This window comes from Acomys russatus, chromosome 28 (genome assembly GCF_903995435.1).
Source record: "Acomys russatus chromosome 28, mAcoRus1.1, whole genome shotgun sequence".
Lineage (NCBI taxonomy): Eukaryota > Metazoa > Chordata > Mammalia > Rodentia > Muridae > Acomys > Acomys russatus.
Window position 1 is genome coordinate 18,297,180 of NC_067164.1, and position 22,190 is coordinate 18,319,369.

Here is a 22,190-nt window from a genome sequence, read left to right on the forward strand (position 1 = left end):
CTTTACCAGCTGAGCCATCCTGCCAGCCCTAGTCCGTCTGTACATCTAGTTCCATTTCACTAGCAAGAAACGATTCCCCCAAGCCCAAATATACCTCGATGGACTTAAAGGAGAAGAACCCGGAAGCACAGCACATTGAGGCACAGCTGGATCTAGGAGCCGACCTGTTTTTTGTTTTTTGTTTTTTGTTTTTCTTAGGTGCTGTCCTCATGTCTTGCTGACCCCTCTGTCTGACTTTACTCTCAAATTTTCCTCAAGTGATGGATGCCAAAAAGTCATCACCAAGGTTAATTAAGCTTGCATGGAACCAGTGTGCAGCCTGGTGGGGAGAGAGTAACCTTTTATCCAACAAGGCAGACCCCAAGGCTTACTGTCATTGCCATGGGCCATGTGCCTGGGCCGGAATAACCAGGATGGTTAAGGAGATGTTGTCCTCTACCTGTCACCACAGTGTTGCTGTCTGTTCTTACTCTGGCCGTATGGCATTGTCTGATTCTCAGCCCTTCCCTCATTGCTATTGACGGAGGCTCCTCTCTACCTGGGTGGGAGGTCTAAGCATCCTTAGGGAACATCTTAAAGATGGCTGCGTAGAGTTTTTCCTTATATAGCAGAGAAGTCTGTTTCAGACTATAAAATTACTGTTGTTGTGTTGTTATTGTGCGGTATGTCCATATGCATGTGTGTATGCCACAGTGAGAATGTGGGGGTTAGAAGACAACCACGTGGCGTCTCTTCTCTCCTTCAAGCTTCACGAAGATTTAGAGAACCACTCAGGCCATGGCCGTTTTCTCCCACTGTGCCATCTTGCTGGTTCTCTTTTTTTTACTTTTGGAAGAACTGGCCTAGTATCCCCTCTAGCCTTCCATGGCTGTCACTCACTCCTCCTGCCCTCCACCCCACTTGTGTGTGAGCGCTGAATGTCAGCTGGTCTGCCCAAGATCCCTGAGCGCCAATGCTAGTCCTCATCTGCAGCTCCGTGTCCTCTTTAACAAGACAAACGATCCTAAACCAGGGTAAACTCGTCACCGTTTACATGCAAGTGTGCACTGGTAAAGGAAGAAGGTCACAGAGCAGCTGTGGCAGGGCAGGTGATTAAACAAACAAACCCCAAACTGTAGTCCTCTTTAAAGAGGAATCCATGGGTGGAAAAATACCACTTGCTACTGAGGAGGAAGTCAGGTCCTATGGAGGAGGCTTATTTTGATGAGGCTTTAAAGACTGAAGCCCACTGAGGACTGGCTAGATAGCTCAGAGAGAGAGCGCTTGCTACCAACCCGAAGGCTTGCCTCTGCTTCCTGAGACCCACGCGGGGGAAGAAGAGAAGCCATTTCTTCCTACAAGTTGCCGTCTCATCTGCACACATCTGCCATGGCTCGCAACATGCCTGTGCACATGAGAGAGAAAGGATGGGGTGAATTGAGTGGGGTCGATTTCTAGAAAGACAAACGATGCTCCTGGGAGCTGTATCATGGGATGAGCACCTCTAAAATGTCTTCTTGGGAATCTGATCTAGAGCTCTGATATTTAAAACACAAACTCTTAGTTCTATGTGTATGTGGTGCGCACGCGCGCGCGCGCGCGTGTGTGTGTGTGTGTGTGTGTGATATGTGTGTGGTGTGTATGTGTGTCTTTGTGTGGTATGTGTATGGTGTGTGTGTAATGTGTCTGTGTATCTTTGTGTGTGTGTGATATGTGTGTGGTGTGTATGTGTGTCTCTGTGTGGCATGTGGCATGTGTATGGTGTGTGTAGTGTGTCTGTGTGTGTGTGTGTGTGTGCTGTGTGTGGTATGTGTATGGTGTGTATATAGTGTGTGTTGCGTTGTGTGGGTGTGTTGTGTTGTGTGTGTGATGTGTGTATGTGTGTAGTGTGTCTGTGTATGTGGTATATGCTGTGTGTGTGTGTATGTGTGTCTACTCAAAAATGCCAGAGGACAACCTCAAGTGTTGCTCCTTAGATGCCAAACACAACTTGATTTGAGACAGGGTCTCTCACTGGCCTGGAGGTTGCAGATTAGGCTTGGCAGGCTGGCCGGCCCCAGAGATCCATCTGTCTCTGCCCATGCTGGGATTACAAGTGCACACCAGCAAGCCTGGCCCTTCTCCATGGGTCCTGGGGACTTAGGTCCTCATGGTTGTGCCACAGCTGAGCCGTCCTTTGAATGCCAGCATCTCCTTCAGTGTTTGCAGCTAGCCGAGCTGAAGAAGCCTGGCGATGCCTGAAGAGACAAAGGTCAATAAAGTTTTCTCTATGATAGGAAAACAAAACCAAAACAACTCCCACAGGACCAACCCTGAGACTGCAGCTCAGCTGCTCTGCCAACTTGCTGTGTTTCCTGTCTCTGACCAGAGCCCTGCATGCGCCTGAATCCTCCTATCACAGCGGGCTGGAGTGTGGCTCGACAGCACTAACTAGCACTCCCCCCCCCCACACACACACACTCTTGATTCTTTCACTTCGCTGATTGTACTTGCTCCGTTGTCTTCTCACTATTGTCCCAGCCTTGTTCTGATGCTGTTCCTTCCCTTTAAGGCTCTGCCCCTGGTTCTCAGCTCCTCTCCATGAATCCTCTCCAACTCCAACCCACCCACTCTCTTTCCCAATTGTTGTCTCCCAAAGTTAGACTCTGCTGACTCTCTTTTACCTTTCAGTGTTAGGCCCCGTCCCAGGACAGCAGCCATGCATCTGAGCCACTCAATGCATCCACTTCTACCCCTACCAACTGTGTAGGGTGCAGGGAAGGACAGAGTTATTTGGAGAACAAAATATGGTTGAAATGGCTTCTGTTAGCAGAGCACAGAGAGGGCAGCTCCCCTTAGGAGTATCTGGACAGATGGCTCAGTGGCTAAAAGGACCCTGGCTCATTTCCCAGCACCCACATGGCAGCTCACAACTGCACACATGTGGCATAGACTCACAGCACACACATAGGCTTTTTTCTTTTTTAAAGATAAAGCTGGATGGTGGTGGTGCACACTTTTAATCCCAGCACTTGGGAGACAGAGGCCAACGGATCACTGTGAGTTCAAGGCCAGCCTGATCTACAAAGTGAAGCCAGGACAGCCAAGGCTACACAGAGAAACCCTGTTAAAAAAAAAAAAAAAAAAAAAAAAGATAAAGCACCCAGGAAGTACTCTAGGAATGTCACTGTTACAAAGTGCTAGAATAATTGACTTTTGGTCAGACAGTATTTCCTCGAGGACTCATGGCTTCCTGCAAGTCCCAAGCAGTCTCTTAGACTGCCAAAGTCATCCAGCTCCCAGGTACTTCTGTCTCCAGGGAATGCTCCATGAGCATGGTCTACTTTTCCTCCAAACTTACTGCTTCCCAGGAGTGGTCAGCATCTCCCTGAGATGAGGGCAGGCAGCAGGGAGCTCCTGGCCAGCTGGCTTCCTTTTATGCATCGAAGTCTTCTTGCAGGGAAGTTCCAGTGTCGATGAAGAATTCATCTTGCAGCAGTTTGACGTTGGCTATCAGACCAGACGCAGCTGCAATGCCCTTCACATGAGGAGGCTAAACCAGGTGGGTTGAGAGCTGGAGCAGAGTGCAGCATACGGGCCCGAGTAAACTGCAGGAGGCAGAGTTGTGCCATAAACCAGTCCGTGAGAGGTGACTTCAGAAAACACAGGCGATGAATCACAGGAGAACCAACCAAAAAAATCAAAGAAAATCGAATTACGCTAAAGCCTTAAAGGTTCTTGAATTCTGTTTCTCTGGGGCTCTGGTTTTTTAAAGTAGACCTCTTGGAATGTTATCTCATTCCACAAATATTTGATAAGAGAATGAATATTTAATATCTATGACAGTGGTTTATATAACATAGACATATCATTCAGAATTGTTACTGACTGGACATTTTTGGAGACAGTCTTTTAATGTGTCTCCTATGTTGAAACTGCAGCATCTGGTAGGAATATTAATGAGTGTTTATTACTTATAAACAAGAGTAAAACTAGTGCAATAATGGTTGTGAACACTGTTAATCTTATGCCCAAAGAATTCTTGAATTTTTATTTGAATTGAATTGACCACACATCATTTTTTATTATGTGTGTGTACACGTGTGTGTGTGCATGCCCGCGCACACGTGCTTACACATGTGTGTGTGTATGTGATGAGTGCAGGTGCCTGCAGAGGCCAGAGGCACCTAGAGCTGGTATTATAGGTGGTTATGAGTCCACGTTAACCTTCTGCAGGACAAACCCTTCATCCGTGGCCGACCCTCCGTGCGAGAACGCTGTGGCTGCTGGAACAAACCTCAGTCCTCTACAGGAGCAGTAAGTGCGTTTAGCCTCTGAGCATCTCTCCACCCCACAGCATCCGTCTCGATCACGTTCTTGCCTGACATAAAAACGAATGTTGCTGCAAACACAGAAGCATGTCAGGAGAAAGAAGAGCCGTGCCCCGTGTTTTGAAGGGAAGTGGCACGTATATGGTCTTTTAAACTTTCCGTTCAATTGCCAATGCAAATAAACACACACACACACACACACACACACACACATACACACACACACACACACACACACACACACGCCTCATTGTGTGAGTGAACAACAGGCTTATGTGCCTGTGTAGAGTGGGAGTGTCTTCCCTCTGAGTCAAAAACAGAGCATTATCTCTAATTAGCCCTGTATTGCCTGTAATTGTTCTCCTCATGGCTAACCGTGCAGTTTGACTTCTCTGAAGAGAAAAACAGAATCAAATGTGAGGGACTTTAAAAACTTCTCTCAGAATGGGGGCACAACCATTATGAATTGAGTTTAAATCTTTATGACCCACCTAAAGCCTGACACAGTAGTGGGTGTCTGAGACCTCAGCTCTCTAGTGAGATGGTGGCAGTGAGGTGAGTGGGGGGGGGGGGGAGAGAAGGGATCCCCAGAAGTTCACAGCCACCTAACCTGGCATCTTAGCAGGAAACAACAGAGATCCTTACTGAAACAGAAGAAAGTGAGGACTGGCACTCAGAGGTGTCCTTTGACCTGCACACATGTTTAGAAGTATGTGCACTTACACACACACACACACACACACACACACACACACACACACACTTGCATGTGGAGCAGGGGTGCTGTGGAACTGGGAGGAGCTGGTTTGGAGCAGGGACAAGTCATGTTGTCCTACACCAGAAATCTCATCCGGAGAGCAGTAGGAGTGGGCGACCACCCCCCACCCCCGCCCAGGCCTACATGTCCCAGTGCATTCCCCCACCCCGAAACCAGATGAGGTCTTGTAGTCTCAGCCAGGTTATACGGTCAGGCCAAGGATGCACACTCACCTCGAAAGCCTCTACTCACTCTGCAAAGGTTTAAATAAGCGTCGTCGTATGCCCCTCCCCAAAGCTGCTCAAGGAAGCCTGCCTCCCAAGAGTCTCACTGAGGTCCCACCCTCACTCCCCCTGCACTCCCCCTCAGCAGTTCCCGCCTCCTGCTCTCCCCCACCTCCGGATCCCCCAACAGCTGTGCCAGGAAAGGAGGAGGAGGTAAAGCCTGAAGTACATGCACGCACGCACGCGCGCGCACACACACACACACACACACACAGTATCTTGTCGGTGCAGGTTTCTAGGTTCACAGTGCTTGCTATTATTTCAGTAGTAAGAGGCTATTACCCCATTGTCTTTTTTGTTTGTTTGTTAGTTTTCTGAGACAGGGTTTCTCTGTGTAACCTTGGCTGTCCTGGAACTCTGCCCCATTGTCTTGATTGAATTATTTCTGATGAATCTTTTGAGATGCTTGACTTGTTCTTTCTGGATGTGCTTTTTTTCTTTGGTTGCCTTTAGATTTTTGTTTTTGTCAATGTTTTAAACACACACACATTTTCTTTTTTTTTTAAAGATTTTATTTATTTATTTATTTATTTATTACATATACAGTGTTCTGCCTGCACACCAGAAGAGGGCACCAGATCTCACCATAGATGGTTGTGAGCCACCATGTGGTTGCTGGGAATTGAACTCAGGACCTTTGGAAGAGCAGACAGTGCTCTTAACCTCTGAGCCATCTCTCCAGCCCCCCACATTTTCTTTTTAGGCTTATACTAACAGTTCATTGAGCTTCTTCAACTTTTTCTTATACTTTCTATAATTTTAAAAAATTATTAGTATACATTACTTGTACAAAATAGTGGACTGCATTTTGACATTTTCTTTTTTCTTTTTCTTTTTGTTTTTCAGGATGGGCTTTCTCTGTGTAGCCTTGGCTGTCTTGGACTCACTTTGTAGAGCAGGCTGGCCTCCAACTCGCAGAGATCTGCCTGCCTCTGCCTCTTGAGTACTGGGATTACAGGCATATGCCACCATGCCAGGCCACATTTTGACATTTTCATACATATGTGCAAAGCACTTCTTCCATAAACCTTGAGAAAAATTTTTGACCATTAGTTCTTCAAGTTTGTGTTTGGTTCCTCAGCCCTTTCCCTGTGTTTGCATTGCACATAAGAGACCTGGACTCTATGTCTCAGCTCACTGCTTTGCCCTTTGCCCGTTGTTAGGTCTTTAAACTCTGTGGTTTCTTTTCCTGAAATCTTTGTGCTTTTGTCTCAGCATTATCGTCTTCAGGTCTAGACATTTGATGTGCTTCTGCCTTCTTTTCATGTCTGCTTCATCTTTGGGGCACAGGAGATGCAGTTTCAGAAACTGCTTTGATGACTTTACATCATAGCCTCTGTATCTGCTGAGTCAGCTCCCATGAACTCATTTATGTCTAGTGGGCACTGTCTTCCTGTATCACTTCGTGCCTGGTGGTTTTGTGAGGAGGTGCTACGTCCTGCGGATCTTACCTTAGTGGGTGTTTTGGGTAAAATTAAGGTATTGGAGGGGGTCTTGCTTTTAAGATTTCCTTATTTTTTCTTGTTCTTTCTTTTGTTGTTGTTGTTGTTGTTATTGTTTGGTTTAGTTTGGTTTGGTTTGGTTGATTTTTTGTTTGTTGTCTTTTAAAACAGGGTTTCTCTTGGAATCACTCTGTAGACCAGGCTAGCCTCAAATTTACAGAGCTCTGCCTGCCTCTGCCTCCTAAATTCTGGGATTAAAGGTAAATGCTTGCACCACCCAGCTTGGCTTTACGATTCCTTGAGAAATAACAGAGTGATGTTTAGTCTTGGGCTAATTATTTCAGTCAGGCACAAGAAGCTACTGCGCCCAGCCCTGTGTGACTACCAGGTGCTTTTGGTCTAGTGCATTTGGCTGGTTCTTTCCTTGATCTTGGGTGGTTTCCTGTGCAGAGAGCCAACACCCCCCACCCCCAAACACAAACACAACACACCAACACACACACACAGAGACTGCACAGCCCTTTCTCTTTTCTGGTGCCCTGTGTTGAGAACTTCCTCTGCCTGGCTCTCCTTGGGTCTTGATCGTTCTGTTCGCTCAACTGGAGAGTCCCTGGGCTGCTTCTGGGCTCCTCCTCCCCATGTGCTCTAGAGACTCTTTCTCCGCAGTCAGCAGGCAATTATGGCACTTATCTTGTTTGTCCCCTTCCTCCCAGGGATTACTGTCCTGGTGACAGAGGCCCAGTTGGAGTCTTGCCGGTTATTATTTTTCTCTGTGTTCCCAAAGTGGAGGTGGGAGGGAAAATCCATCTGTATCCTGGAGGTGCAAGGCCTGTCTTTTTGTTGTTGTTGTTTTTGTTTTGTTTTGTTTTTCAAGACAGCATTTCTCTGTGTAGCCTTGGCTGTCCCGGACTCACTTGTAGACCAGGCTGGCCTCGAACTCACAGCAATCCACCTGCCTCTGTCTCCCAAGTGGTAGGATTACAGGCCTGTGCCACCACGCCCCACAGGGCCCTGTCTTTAGGCTTAGTGTAGTTTTCTCAGTCCTGCTCTACTCTGCCCCTCTGATGTTCTTTAAAACTGTTTTTCCCTTCCCACCTTACTCACACATGTCTGTCAGAAGTCCCCCTTCTTCCCTGTGTGCTTCCCTGTCCCTTCCCTGTGTGCTTCCCTGTCCCTTCCCTGTGTACTTCCCTGTCCCTTCCCTGTGCGCTTCCCTGTCCCTTCCCTGTGCGCTTCCCTGTCCCTTCCCTGTGCGCTTCCCTGTCCCTTCCCTGTGTGCTTCCCTGTCCCTTCCCTGTGTGTTTCCCTGTCCCTTCCCTGTGTGCTTCCCTGTCCCTTCCCTGTGTGTTTCCCTGTCCCTTCCCTGTGTGCTTCCCTGTCCCTTCCCTGTGTGTTTCCCTGTCCCTTCCCTGTGTGCTTCCCTGTCCCTTCCCTGTGCGCTTCCCTGTCCCTTCCCTGTGTGCTTCCCTGTCCCTTCTCTGTGTGCATCTACTTTATTGCACATAAGCAACCACCTATATAGAAGAAGCCTATCGGCTGTGATTGGTTAGCACACCACCTCAGAGTGGACAGTGGCACTCATACCACCAGGGTCACTATGCAGAAGAAGCATATTAAAGGAGAAGTGGGGGAGTGCAGACTCTCCTCAGGCCAGCTCTCCACTACTCACACTACTTGAGAATTTCAGTCTTCTGACTTCTGGGTCATGGTGTGCTGTGCCTCTTCTTTAGAAGGGCGGTGTGCCAAGTAGGCTGGCCACCAGGTTGTGCCTGCATTTTCTCCTACAGAGAGCTACTTCCTACATCCAGGACTTACAGTCGAGCAAAGTCAACAGGCAAATGATTAACTGCAACAGAATGCGGTCGTGTATGTACACATGTAAGAAGAAATGATTGATGCAAAAAATATAGGGGAGTGGGCAGTTTCGGTAAAGGCTTCAGAGAATAAATCATGCTTTTGTTGAGTCACGGGAGATCACCAGCAAATTAGCAACTTCTGTTTTTCACTAGGGCTCTGTTTCTTTCACCCACTCTTTTGTCCTACTGTTTCCATTCTTTTAATCCAGTGCTTCTTAGTTGAGGGGGATTTCGCACCTCCCCCTCCTCCCAAGGATATTTGTCGGTGTTTGCAGATGGCATTTTGAGTTGTCCTATCTCAGTGGGACAACTGAGATGCCACAACCATCTCATAGATAGAGGCCAGAAACATTGCTAACCATCCGACTGTAAGGAGGCCAGCCACCTCTCCTCAGCAAAGAATGATCAAATCCAAAATGTCAACAGTGGCAGAGTTAGGAAACAGCACTGTCACTCAGCAAATATTTACAGAGCACCTGCTGTGTTCATAGTGTCCTACATGCTAGGAAGACACGGTGGAGACCAGCCTCCAAAGCTTGCATTCCGGAGGGCGCAAAGAGAGGCAGACAGACAACAAAATATACGCAGCCCACCAGACAGTGGCAAAGAAAGAAGGGAAGGTGTGTTGTGAGAAGCTTGCAGACTTTAAATTGGGTGGGCGGGGAAGATGTCTCCAGAAACAGCATAAACTGGGTATAGGAAGGAAGTATATGAGGCACCAATGCAGGAGTGAGATGGGAGTGTTATAGAAGGAGCCATGCAAGAGCATCCGAGTCCAGCCCCGGGAGGCACTACCCCCATCAGCTGCCAGACGGAAGCTTTACATAGGCTGCTTAACTCCAAAATGCCCCACACCAACCAGCACATAGTTTAAATGTAGACAAGAAGAGCAGAGAGGTAGCTCAGATGGCAGGAGTGCTCACTGCTCTCCCAGAGAATCCGAGTTTGGTTAAATACATATAACTCCGTTTCCAAGGAAACTGATGATCTCTTCTGGTCTCCTCAGCATCAGTACTCCTGTGTATATACCTATACATATATACATATACATATAATTTAAAGCAAATCTTTAATATACATATATGTTTATATTATACACACAAACACATTAAATATATCTAGAGAAATGGGTCAGGGGTTAAGAACACTTGTGGCTCTTGTAGAGGACCTGGGTTCAGTTTCTAATACCCAGATGGTGGCTCATCTCCATTTCACTGATCAGTAACTTAGTGGTATCCCTTTGGGCTCACAGCTATTGAGAGAAGGAGGACTGGATTCAAGGCTAGCTCTGCCTGCATCCATATAGCATGTCTATGTAACCACCAGTCATTCCTGTTTTCCTCATTGTGAACGTCCCTTGCTTCTTTTGTAAAAAAAAAAAAAAAAAAAAAAAAAAAAAAAAAAATCAAAGCACACTGAAACTTTGTAAAAACACTTTGGCAAGAACCAGCTGTAAATCCTAAATAATGGCACACCTTTCATAAGATGAGCCTTAGATTATTGAAACGACCAACCAACGAATAAATAAGCAGGATCGACAACAGCCCTAGAATCACATTTACTTTCTCTAGAATCCTCATAAGCCGAAGCAGGAGAAGACGAGGTATGGAGCGCGGTACCTGAACACCAACTTGTGGAAGAAGCAAAGAGCAGACAAACCTTTGGTCGACCCCAAGATCTCACACAATGCTCAAGATACAAGTTTTAAAAAGCAGCTTCGGGACCAGGTATGTACACATCCTGAGACATGCTTGTCTGAGCCACAGAGGATGACTGCATGACTAGGCGCAGAGGTTCCCCGAAAGTCTCAGGGCGTGTGTATCAAGTTCAGCAATGAGAAAGGCAACATGAGTTGTGGATAGCATGTAACAAGCCAGGTCCTCTAAAGACAGGACAGCACTCCTACCATTTTGTGTTTGAGACAGGGTCTTACTACACAGCCTTGGTGTCTTAGCACTCCAACCACACACCAGGGCAGCCTCAAACTCACAGATATCCTCCTGCCTCCTGAGTGGTAAGATTAAAGGTGTGTGCCTCCACATAGCCCACTACTGCCATTTTGAACAATGTTTGTGTGTGTGTGTGTGTGTGTGTGTGTGTGTGTGTGTGTGTGTGTGAATAAATGTTTCAAGGGCAGGAGAGGAGCTAGGTCCACCACAGTGCTCAGAACTGGCATGATATCATGAGTTTTCAGGTATCTAAGCGTGGAATTTGTTTCCTATCAGCAAGAGATGATTGGCAAAGAATTCAAACCACACCTGGGAGATTTTATTAACAGAATTCAGTTGCCACAGAATCTCCCCGAGAGAGGGGTCAAAAGTTAAGTGACATAGCAGCAAAGCCACACCAGCCAGATGTGGCCCTGCTCCACTGTGGATAAGCTGTGTGGCCACCTGTCTCTAGTGTACTTGCATCCATCTGCTGGAGCAAAGGTCATCACCATGGCTCTGGAAACAAGGAGGTTTGGCACACGCTTCACAGCGCTCTGACTAGCACATTTGTGGACTGCCTTTCTTTTACAACAGGCCAGAGTGTCTCCGGAGACTAGGTGGGAAACATGTGACAAAGTAAAACCGCGTACAGATAATAGCTGATGTTTCTCTCGCTCTGCTCTGCAGACTGGAAAGCTAAGATAAACAGTGGTCATTTTTTTTTCTCTTCCTGGTGCTGGGTATAAAAGACTGGTTTTCGGAGTGAAGTATGGCGCAACTCTGTAAGCACAACAGGCTTGAACAAACTTCAAAATAATATAAATAAAACTTAGTTGAATTGCCGAGTGCATGGTTTAGGAGTGCCTAAATTTATGGGAATTGAATTCATAACATAATATTTTATGTTGACAGAAAAAAGCTATTTATGGTGTTTGTCAGAGTGCCTATGGTTAGTTAATAAAGAATTAGTCTTTTTTCCCTTTGGGCAATATGGTTGATTTAACTGTTGCAGTAAACATTATTCATTAGGAGATCTAAACACAGGGAGGGAGGAGTCAAAATAATAAGATTGTCACTTTTATACAACCATGTTTGTTTCTCAATTTCTCTCTTAACCTGGCTATCACACAAATAATTGAGACTCTATCATATTATTTAAACAAGTTTCACAACACAAAAACTGAGCAGTTATTACTCTATTCTTAACCCTCTAAGCTAATTTGGCTTCCTCCCAGTTTACATCCCAGAGATACTTGCATTTTGTGACTTTCCTGCTCCAACTCCTCTCCTATGTCACCTGGACCTCTGCCTGTGGCTCAATCCCCTACTTCCTCCTCTAACTCCTCCTCCCCTGCCTGGCAGGAAGTCCAGCCCTATTCTCTCCCCTGCTCAGCGATTGGCTGTAAGCTGCTTTATTGGCATATCAAGGGATAATTGTGTGTGGGTGGGGTGGGTGGGAGCAGTATTTATACAACATCGAGACAGGAGAATCTCAGAACAAGGATTGCAACCAGATATGGGCGGGGAGGGGTGTTACAGAAATCAGCATTTGAATTACACAATAACCTTATGCCTGCAGATGGTTCTATAACTTTTTTTTTTTTTTTTTTTTTTTTGAGGCATAGTCTTGCGTATGTAGTGCAAGCTAGCCTCGGGGTCATGACCTTCTTGCCTCACCCTCCCAAGTGCGGGGATTATAGGCATGCTCCACCATGCCCAGCCTACAGAGTTGTTGATAAATCATACTTTAGCTTGTGCACTGGGGGTGCTGCTGCAGTGTGTGTTAGTAGGGGACAGCCACTATGACCTTCTTACAGAGAGCTCAAGGGTTTTCACTGTCCTTGACTGACTGGCTTTGGAAGGTGAGACAACCTTGAAGACTTGAATTGCAGTATGCAAATTTCTACATTTATTTATTTTAGTTCAAATAAGTGTAAATAAAAATCAAAAGGATGTTTTGGCATTTAGAGGATTTGGGACCAAAACAAGTTTGTTTTGATTGTTATACCCTTCATAATTAAGATCTATAAATTACGGGGCTGCTGAGATGGCTCACTTGCTTTCCTCACCAAGTAAATGTAAAATAAATAAATAAAATCTATAAGTTGTGGATATATCATCTCAAATAAGCTTTTAGATATTCTAAGTCAAAACTTTTCTATTTGCTAGTATTTGTTGCTTATCCGTCATACGAAGGTAAGAAAAAGTGGGCAAAAGGATGAAATCAGAAGTCTTTGGAAGCCCTCATGTTCCCTAACTGATGAGCCCCTGAAGAAAGCACTTGGGATCAGGGGCTTCTCAGTGGTTTATTGCCAGTTTCTTCACTGCCTCTTTTAAACTGCACTTTTAGGGGGAGCTGCTGGCAGGCCTGCAGGGAACAGCTGCCTTTAAGAGCTTCATTCTAAGCAGAGGCTACAGGATGCCCAAGGTGAGTGAAGAGTCGTTTTGCAGAGCCCTGCTGAGGGGCTTTGAAGAATACAGCTGTGGATGAGCAGCCCCCTGGCGTGATCAGAATAGTCCCCTCCCAGGCATCCACTAAGCCTCGGAAAGGATGCAGTCAAACAAAAATTCAACATAGTTTTCCAGATAGAGCCCTTTAGTTCCTGCTACTGGAGAGGCTCTGTCTTCCTGCTGCTTTGAAGTCTACTTTCCTTGGGACCAAAGTGAAGGGAGTCTGAGGTGCAGAGCACATGTCTTGCACAGCCTGTTAGTATGGCATTCTGAGCTCTCTGGGAACTCCTTAAGTCCCCTGTACTTTCAGGCCTAAGGACAAAGGCCTAAGAAGGCCTCAGGACAAGGCTGGGGTCAGTATGAACTGGAGCGGACACTTAGAATTGTACCGCCACACTGTGAGTTCTGTCCAAACCGAAATGCCAGGTGGTAATGGTTCATGTCTGGGGCCTCCTGGCTTCTAGTCTGCCCTATCCCCGTTCCAGAAGGTTTGGCTCTAGCCTCCTTCCATGCAGCAGCCTCACACACAGCTCCAACTGGAAGATCACAGTGGGAAGGTCAGCTGAACAGACCATGGAAAGCTGTACACTCAGACAGCAAGACCCTAGACATGGGGGACCAAAGTCGTAGCTAAGGACAGGTTGTGCCTGTGTCCACCATCATGTCTTCAGCTTCTCCAGAGGACCGAATAGCCGAGGTACTCAGATGTTGTTAGGAACGGGACACTGGACCCCCTCCCCCCTCTTTCTTTTTTATTTTTTTTTCTAATGGTTGTTGTTTTGAGATAGGGTCTTACGTAGTCCAAGGTAGCCCCAAACTCACTATGCACCTGAGACTGGCCCTAACTTCAGATCCTTCTGACCTGCCATCCAAGCTCTGTTGGATAGAACGAACAGTGGCTTATATTTAACGTCAAATTAATGAGCATGCTGAGCACGCTCAGAGCCAGCCTGGCTTTAGGCAAATTTAGAGCATGAGATGGAGATTTAGAATTGAAACACTCCATCATAGAGTTCGATGGAGTATCTCCTTTAGCTCTGAGCATCAGTGGTAGGCCCACTAGCTACATTTACCCTCTACTCTCTCCATATATGTACTCTATGCATACTGAGTTTGACATACATATGGTAACGACTTGATCTCCATATGAAGTGCACGAAAGTGTATTTGTATGTCCTTATATGTAGCGTATATAAAGTATGCTTGATATTTTATATTGTACATTATATATAATGAAAAAAAATACAGGTAACTAAATGCAAATTAGGTCCACAGGTACATACACACAAAATATATCTATGTGTATGTATTTATATATACTGTCACTTGACCCAGATAGATCCCAGGCCTTAAACAGCATAAGCCTTTGCTGAGCTGGACTGGGCCAGGCTGGGCCACACAGGATGAGGGTGAATTCAGTCTTGAGTTTTTCTGAGGCTGACCAACTCACTTCTCACTCAGGTTATCAACTTAACATTTAGCCCAGCGTCAGGAAATCTGTCAGAGTGAAGTTTTAAGCTGAGGCCTTATAGTAGGAAGACTGTCCCGCTTTCGTTTGGCATTTTAATGAAAAGACTCATTTTTCTCCCCTGTAGTTCCTTGAGAAGATATATGATGCGGAGAAAGGTAAATCTGAAAGTATTAAGGCTCCTAAAACCCCCACACAAACAGAGAGGAATCCTGGGAGAAGGTGAGTCGGCATTTATTGACAGCACTTGGGTACTGCTCCGTTATTTTAATTATTAAGTAGAATATGGCAAATGCCCACTGTGGGAGCTTCCACCTGGCGGCATCTGTGAATATAAAACCCAACACAGATGCTGTTCTAAGTGGCTTTCTGAATGCTTTCGTTTATCATTTTTGTATTAGTTTTAGATACGTATAGTTGTGTGTGTGTCTGCACTGGGTGTGTGCTCGTGAATGCAGGGGCCCTCAGAGACTGGTATGTTGAATCCGCTGGAACTGGAGTTACAGAGGGTTATGAGCCACTGTGCGGGTGCCAGGAACTGGTCCTCTAGAAGAACGTGAGTGTTCTTAATGGCTGGCCCATCTCCCCAGCCCCCACTGATCAATGTTTTGTTTGCTTGCTTATTTGGCTTTGGGGTTTGGTCTTCTCCAGGTGGCCTCTTTGCTATGTAGCCCAGGCTGGCCTCTGACTAGTCATCCCCTTGCATTAGCCTCTCAGGGGCTAGAATTGTAGCTGTGCACCAAGATGCCCGGTGCATTAAAAAAAAAAAATTAGTGTATTACCAACTATGGGATCAATATTCATGAATAGTCTTCTCACATTTGTACATCAGTGTATTGATTCCTTGCAAAAATAAAATAAGTAAAGGCAAAATTGTTATTGTTACTACTTTGAGGGATTACTTTTAGCTGACTCTGAATAAATACCGCTTTTCTTTCTCTACAGTGCTTTTTTTTTTTTTTTTCCCATTGAGTTAAGCTAACTGAGATATTTTTCTCCCCTCTTTGGCATGTTGGTCTTGCTGATAAATGTGTGCTTACAGTGGAAGGTCATAGGTCAAAAGGCTTAAAGGAGGGGGCTGGAGAGATGATGGCTCAGTGACTAAGAGCACTCACCAGCTGCTCTTCCAGAGGGCCCTGGGTTCAATTCCCAGCACCTACATGGCAGTTCACAACTGTCTGTAATTCAAGTTCCAGGGGATCTGACACCTTCACACAGATAAATATGCAAACAAACACCATTGCATATAAAATAAAATAAATAAAAAGTTTAAAGGAAAATCAAGCCAATATGTTTTATTACTTTTTAAATATTAAAAGTGTGTATGCGTATATGTGTGTGTGTGTGTGAGAGAGAGAGAGAGAGAGAGAGAGAGAGAGAGAGAGAGAGAGAGAGAGAGAGAGAGAGAGAGAGAGAGGAGAGAGAGAGAGATCCCCTGGAGCTGTAGTTACATTCAGTTGTGTATTGTGTTATATGGGTGACAGGAACCAAATTTAGGTGTTCTGCAAGAGCAGCAAGTGTTCTGAACCATCTCTCCAACCTCTACATCTTATTACTTTTAAACAATTAGTATTTGAGGGTGGGGTGGGGTTGGGGAGCTGGATCGGTAGTTAAGACCACTGGCTTTCCCAGAGAATTAGGGTTCAGTTTCCAGCACCTACATGGCAGCTCACAACCATCTGTAACTCCAGTTTCAGAGGATCTGACATGCTTTTCTGGCGTCTCTGGGCACCAGACCTGCACGTGGTATACAGATGTGAATGTGGGCAAAATGCCTGTACAAGTATAAAATAAAAATATAAATTAAAATAACTTTAGAAATGAAAACAATTATTATTTTTGTGTACATGCTTATGGTCGTGTGTGTGTGTGTGTGTGTAAGGTGTATATGGAGGTCATAGGTCAACCTTGGGTGTTGTTCCTCATGAGCCATCCATTTTCTTTTCTTCTTTTTTTTTTTTTTTTTTGAGGCAGGGTCTCTCACTTGGACCTGGCCAGCTGGTGAGCTCCGAGCTCTGCCTGTTTCTTCCTCTAACACTAGGATCACAAGCTATGTCATTATGGATTTCTACATAGGTGCTAGGAATCAAATGTGCGTCCTCATACTTACACAGTGAGCATTTTACCAACTCAGGTCCTCCCTCTCACATCTCAACACCCCTACACAGAACTACATTTTAAATTTGGTTGCTTGCCACACACCTTTAGTTGAGAAAGACAAGACAAAACTTTTTGGAAAATGCTGTGTATACATGACAGGGCAGTAAAGAAGATGCATAGCAATTCAATTGTGTTCATTCCTACAACTGGTTAGGAGGTGCAATTTCTTTTTTAATTAATTTTAAAGGATTTATTTTTTTATGTATATGAGTAGACTGTCTTCATGCACACCAGAAGAGAGCACCAGCTTGTACTACAGATGGCTATGAGCCACCATGTGGTTGCCGGGAACTGAACACAAGACTTCTGGAAGAACAGTCAGTGCTCTTAACCACTGAGCCATCTCTCCAGCCCCAGGAGGTGGAATTTCTAAACAATTTTCCCCATCCGTTTCCCATACCCTGTGCTTGCTCTTTTTAGCCTACCGCTTGGCTCATGGAATCACTCGGTCAACGGAATGGCCCAAACCTTTATCCACAAAGGGTCTGTACCTCAGTGATCCTGCACTGGGGTTTTTATTACAAGATGCAGTGGAGCTCCAAGCGACCCTCTGATTTCCGTGACTTGTCGATTATTTTCTTCATTAGTGAAGAAATCCTCTCATTCTGACACCAGAGTGTTCTTCCCAGTCCCCCTGCCCTCCTCCCCACAGGGTTTCTTTGTGTAACTCTGGCTGTCCTGGAACTCTCTCTGTAGATCAGGCTGGCCTCGAACTCAGAGATCTACTTGCCACTGCCTCCCAAGTGCTAGGACTAAAGGTGTGCATCACCACCACCACCCCATGCCTCTTTCCAGTTCTTCAAGCAGTGTGAAGAGGCCACACTGACCAGCTAGTGGCAACTGCTGCTAAGTCAACTGAAATTTGCTGTTTTCTGCTGATGGGGACTTTTCTCGAGCTTTTATATCCACAGCTCAGTCCTGGGCTAAGGAACAACTTTTCCAGGGATTGTTAAGGGGTTGTTAATTCCTCCTGATGGGACCCCTTACACTCAGACCTGCATATCCAGGGTACAAGAGAAACAGCAGGTGTTGGTTCAGTGTAGGTAACCATTGCTCAGTGTCTGTGTGGCACTGGTCCCAGTGTTCTGTGGTATCTGCTGGTACCCAAGTCTCTCACACAAGATGATAAAGTGCCTGCATATGACCTACATATGTCCCACCTTGCACTTGGAGTCATGGCTATGTTATGTTCAATACCTAGCAAAATGCAAATTAAGAAATTATTGTAACACTATGCTGTTTAGGGAGTAACAAGAAGTATTCAGTAAGGATGAAATTGTTTGAATATTTGAATATTTTCAACTCTGTTTATGAGGGGTAGACAACGGCACTGCACTTCAAAAACATTGTCTCCCAAGTGGGGTGGGTCTGAACTGCAATGTCTATGTGTACCATAGGGTCAGCCAATTGCTTTCTCACTTTTCCTATAAAAATAGTTTCTGTACTTTGCATCATAGCTTGTGCCTATAGTGCCAGCACCCCAAGAGCCGAGGCAGAGGAGTGCCAGGTTTAGGCCATGTGGACCTTGTTCTGTTCTAAATTACCAAATAATAATGATGATGAAGATGATGACAGTGATGATAGTGATGGTTGTGATGATGATGACGATGATGGATCAAATAGGTCTCTCGATAAGAACCAGTGCTGAGGGGAAAACCACAGCGGTGAATAAGCATTCAGTAAATCTATAAATGTTGGTGTGGGTGGATGTCTGTTAAGCAAGGTCAGCAAATCTAAACCCAGAATAACTTTCTGGGCGGGAGTGGGGGGGGGGGGGGGGGGGGGGGTGGGGAGAATAACTTATTGCTCTTCCTGAAGGCACTCTAGTCTGCAACCATCATGACCTCTTCTCACTGTACAGGTCACATTTCCCAAACCCACTCATGGTTGCACTGATCAAATACCCTCACCTGCGTGGAAGCCCACAAGGGCACCAACAGGAGAGTGGGTCTCCTGCAAGCCAGTGGGAGCGGCATTCCAGTCCTATCACGGGTGGGCTTGGGGGAGCTAGTCCTCAGAGTCGGGCATGCAGGTGATGAACTGCAGGTGGTGCTAGCTGGGTATGCTGCCCCTGGAGAGAGTGCGTCTTTCCAGGGATACAGTGTTCCTGGCTTGGCTGTAGTCAGGCCTAGGGCGTTTCAGGTTCCTATGACTGGTTTCCATTGGTGGACAACTGTCTTAGGGTTTCTACTGCTGGGCCAAAACACCATGGTCAAGGTAACTTGGGAAAGGAAAGAGCTTACTTCAGCTTTCACTCAGGTTGTACTCCATCACTGAAGGAAGTTGGAGCAGGAACTCTAGTAGGGCAGGAATCCTGAGGCAGGAACTGAAATAGAGGCCCTAGGGGAAATGCCACGCATGGCTTACTCCCCATGGCAGGCTCAGCCTACTTTCCTTTTTTGCCCAGGACCACAGCCAAGGGGTGGCACCTCCCACATCAATTGTCAACCAAGAAAATGCACCACAGGCTGGTCCACAGGCCCATATGGTGGGGACATTTTCTCAACTGTTGGTACCTCTTCTTAAACGACTCTAGCTTGTGGCAGGTTGACACACAGATAAGCATTCAACAGAAGTGGCCGCCAAATCAGCAGCAGTGAGGGGAAATCCACGTGCCTGAGCACACAGATAGTCCATGCCCAGGAGTCATCGGGCAATACCGCAGTGTCTGTGGAGAGAGGTGGCTGAAATATAGAGAAGAAATCAATTTGAAAAGTAAGTGTGTGTGTGTGTGTGTGTGTGTGTGTGTGTGTGTGTGTGTGTGTACACAGGTGCCTTCAGAGGCCAGGGGAGGGTGTTGGACCCCTGGAGCTGGACTCAGGTGGTTGTGAGCTCCACAATACGGGTGCTAGGAAGCAGACACAGGCTCTCTGCGGGAGCAGTGCATTTCCTAACCCCTGGGCCATGGGGCCAGATTTTTACTGGATAGGGAATACTTTCAGCAGAGTGGAGCCTTTTGATGATGTCACAAAGAAAGAACGTCTCTCACCCTCTAGATCATTCTGAAAGAGTCCTGTATCCCCCCCCCCCCCCATTTCCCTGAAACACCCCTGTCACAAGCCTTGCCCTCATGGTCTCCTTCCAAGTCTTACTGAATTAAAGCACTTGCTTGTTTTGGGCTGTCACAACTGAAGAGCACAGATGGAGACATTTTTTTAGAACTACAAGTTTATTCAGCTCATGAATGGATTGAACATGTTATAGATTTCTCACACAAAGCACCAAAATTTGGTCAATTTGAATGCCTTAAAAATAAGCTCCAAGTCACCAATAGTGCCCTGACATTACATTAAGGGACAAAATTAAGCACTTTGTCTTGGTGTCATTTAGCCATGACAAACTCAGATGTGAATTCTCTGTGTGCCCTGTCTTCCACCTTCTCTGCCTACAGTGTGAGTCCGAATCTGTTGTTTCTGAATCTGTCCCGGTGTCTGTCTGTGTCTGTCTGTAGTAGAGGGCTTTGCTCTGTTTATTGGACAGCATAGAAAATATGGAAGGAATGAGAGACCCTTTACAGAGTCTTTAACGGGGTTCTACAGGAGATTACGTCACTTCCACAACTGCCCCGTAAGTGGCCAGGTAACAGAAAGTGCTACAAGCAATATCTGAATGTTGTCTTCAAGATTTCCACTGGGTATTGATTTTATAAGATTGCTTTCAACCTGCATTTTTGCTGTTTTCAGGAAATAATACACATGCAAACACACATGCATTGCTCTGGGTGAGGGGCATGCATGAATACATAGGACAGCATGTGTGCATCAGCTTTGTTAGGAAAAATTGATTCCATGGGAAATCCAGGGCAAGTAAGGTTGGTTGTTATGCCATTCTCTTAAAGGCAGGTTAAACAGGCTGAGGACACAGCAGGATGGCAGCCTAAGTCTTCTGTGACCTCAAGGTGCTATTAACTCTGGATGATAGGCCCAGCACAAGTCCCAGTCTTAGAACCTAAGAGATATATTTTTTTAAAGATTTATTTACTATGTATACAGTGTTCTGCCTACATGTATACCTACACACCAGAAGAGGACACAAGATCTCATTATAGATGGTTGTGAGCCTCCATGTAGTTGCTGGGAATTGAACTCAGGACCTTTGGAAGAGCAGCCAGTGCTCTTAACCTCTGAGCCACCTCTCTAGCCCAAGAGATAGTTCTATCATAATGCATTGGCACAGCATTGGTCTGAAGGCTGAGAGTTCAAGATCCCATAGCCGTATCTCACGAAGTCCTTCTCAATAGTGAGAACTTTGCAGAATCCCAAGATGGCATAGCTCAGGCCTGTTTTCTAATAAATCCATGGAACCGTTGGATTAGGGCCCCAGTTTCATGACCTCATTCAACTCTCAAATGTCCTGCCTCTGAATTCTAGTCTGGTTGTGTTTCTATCTTCTTAAAACCTCACCACGGAGCTTCAATTTAAAAATACAGTTTTATCGGGAACATCCAAGTCATAGAAGGGCAAAATGCTTACAATTCTAGAAAATTCCTGTCCTGCTTTTCGGCGCCACCCTTGAATTGGGCTGTAATGTGCAGCAGCTAACATCAGATTGTGTTGGCTTTTCAGTCAGTTGTACTTAGAGAGTATCCCATGAGGGGAGAAGAGTAGGCTGCAGAAGGCATCGTAGTGTGGTAGGAAGGGCACACTGTGCAATTGCTTGTGCCTTCCATCTCTGCCCAAGCCCAGTCCTGAGTAGAACTCTTCCTGGAGTCCTTGAGAAGCAAAGTGATGATGTAATTAAAGGTGGAACTTTGCAGCTCAGGGCCTGGCACTTACGAAACTGAATGAGCTAAGGAAATCCTGGCACTTACCAGCTAAATGCTCATAGACGAGTTGCTTGTCCTGTCTCCTCTAGTCATCTCATCTCTAATAGGAACGCTCATAATAACTGCGGTTCCACCTCCAATGATGTAGCAAGGATTAGGGAAACATTACAAGTGCTTAAAACAGACCCTGGCACATCACTCACATGTACCGAAGGTTAGCTGACATCCAGGCTTGGTGAATCAGATCACCCCTGGGTAATGGGGGCCACCTGTCACATGGCTACCAACTGTCTCAGGATCTGCCTGTCATGTTTAACTACTGCCCAGCAAGAAGCCAAGAGAACAGTTTTATGCCACCGGATTTGTGGCTCAGCTGCGGAACACCGAGTACCCGAGCTAGGATCTTTTCTGGACTTGTTGAAGTTCTATTAAGAGCCCTGCCTGCTGCAGAAGCTTCAAGCACGCCGGCTCCATGGGCTCAGAGGGCTTGGATGCCTTCTTGAGTGACATGCTGGGCTCAGACTTGGCTCCTTCTCAGACTCCTGAGGTAATAAGCTGAGGCAGCATATCTAAACCTGGCCTCCTCACCACTTCACAGCCTTTTGGGCTAAGAGCTGGTGTAAATCTGGCCTCCAAAATCCAAGTGGAAAAAGCAAGCAGCACACCATCCTACAGTATTCCCAGCATGCAGGTGAAGCCGGTATAAATAACCTGAGACCACAGAGAATAATATAATACCAGGGAGATCGTGAAAAGGTGGTGGAGAGCCACCAGACTAAGATGTGAG

At 46.0% G+C, this 22,190-nt stretch overlaps 1 protein-coding gene across 3 annotated transcripts in view; it reads left to right on the top strand.

Moving 5' to 3' along the window:
• The window catches only part of Fam47e (family with sequence similarity 47 member E), a 37,239-nt gene extending 22,343 nt beyond the window's left edge, over positions 1-14,896 (top strand). Inside the window, exons 5-9 of one of the 3 annotated variants that reach the window (XM_051170419.1) lie at positions 3,419-3,520; positions 4,195-4,275; positions 10,200-10,355; positions 12,910-12,987; positions 14,606-14,896. In XM_051170419.1, the coding sequence (XP_051026376.1) occupies positions 3,419-3,520; positions 4,195-4,275; positions 10,200-10,355; positions 12,910-12,987; positions 14,606-14,704 (516 nt within the window). In that variant the 3' untranslated portion in view covers positions 14,705-14,896. The remainder of the gene's footprint in view (positions 1-3,418; positions 3,521-4,194; positions 4,276-10,199; positions 10,356-12,909; positions 12,988-14,605) is intronic. The other 2 variants (XM_051170420.1, XM_051170421.1) reach the window with 2 other exon arrangements.
• The last annotated feature ends 7,294 nt before the right edge of the window (positions 14,897-22,190 follow it).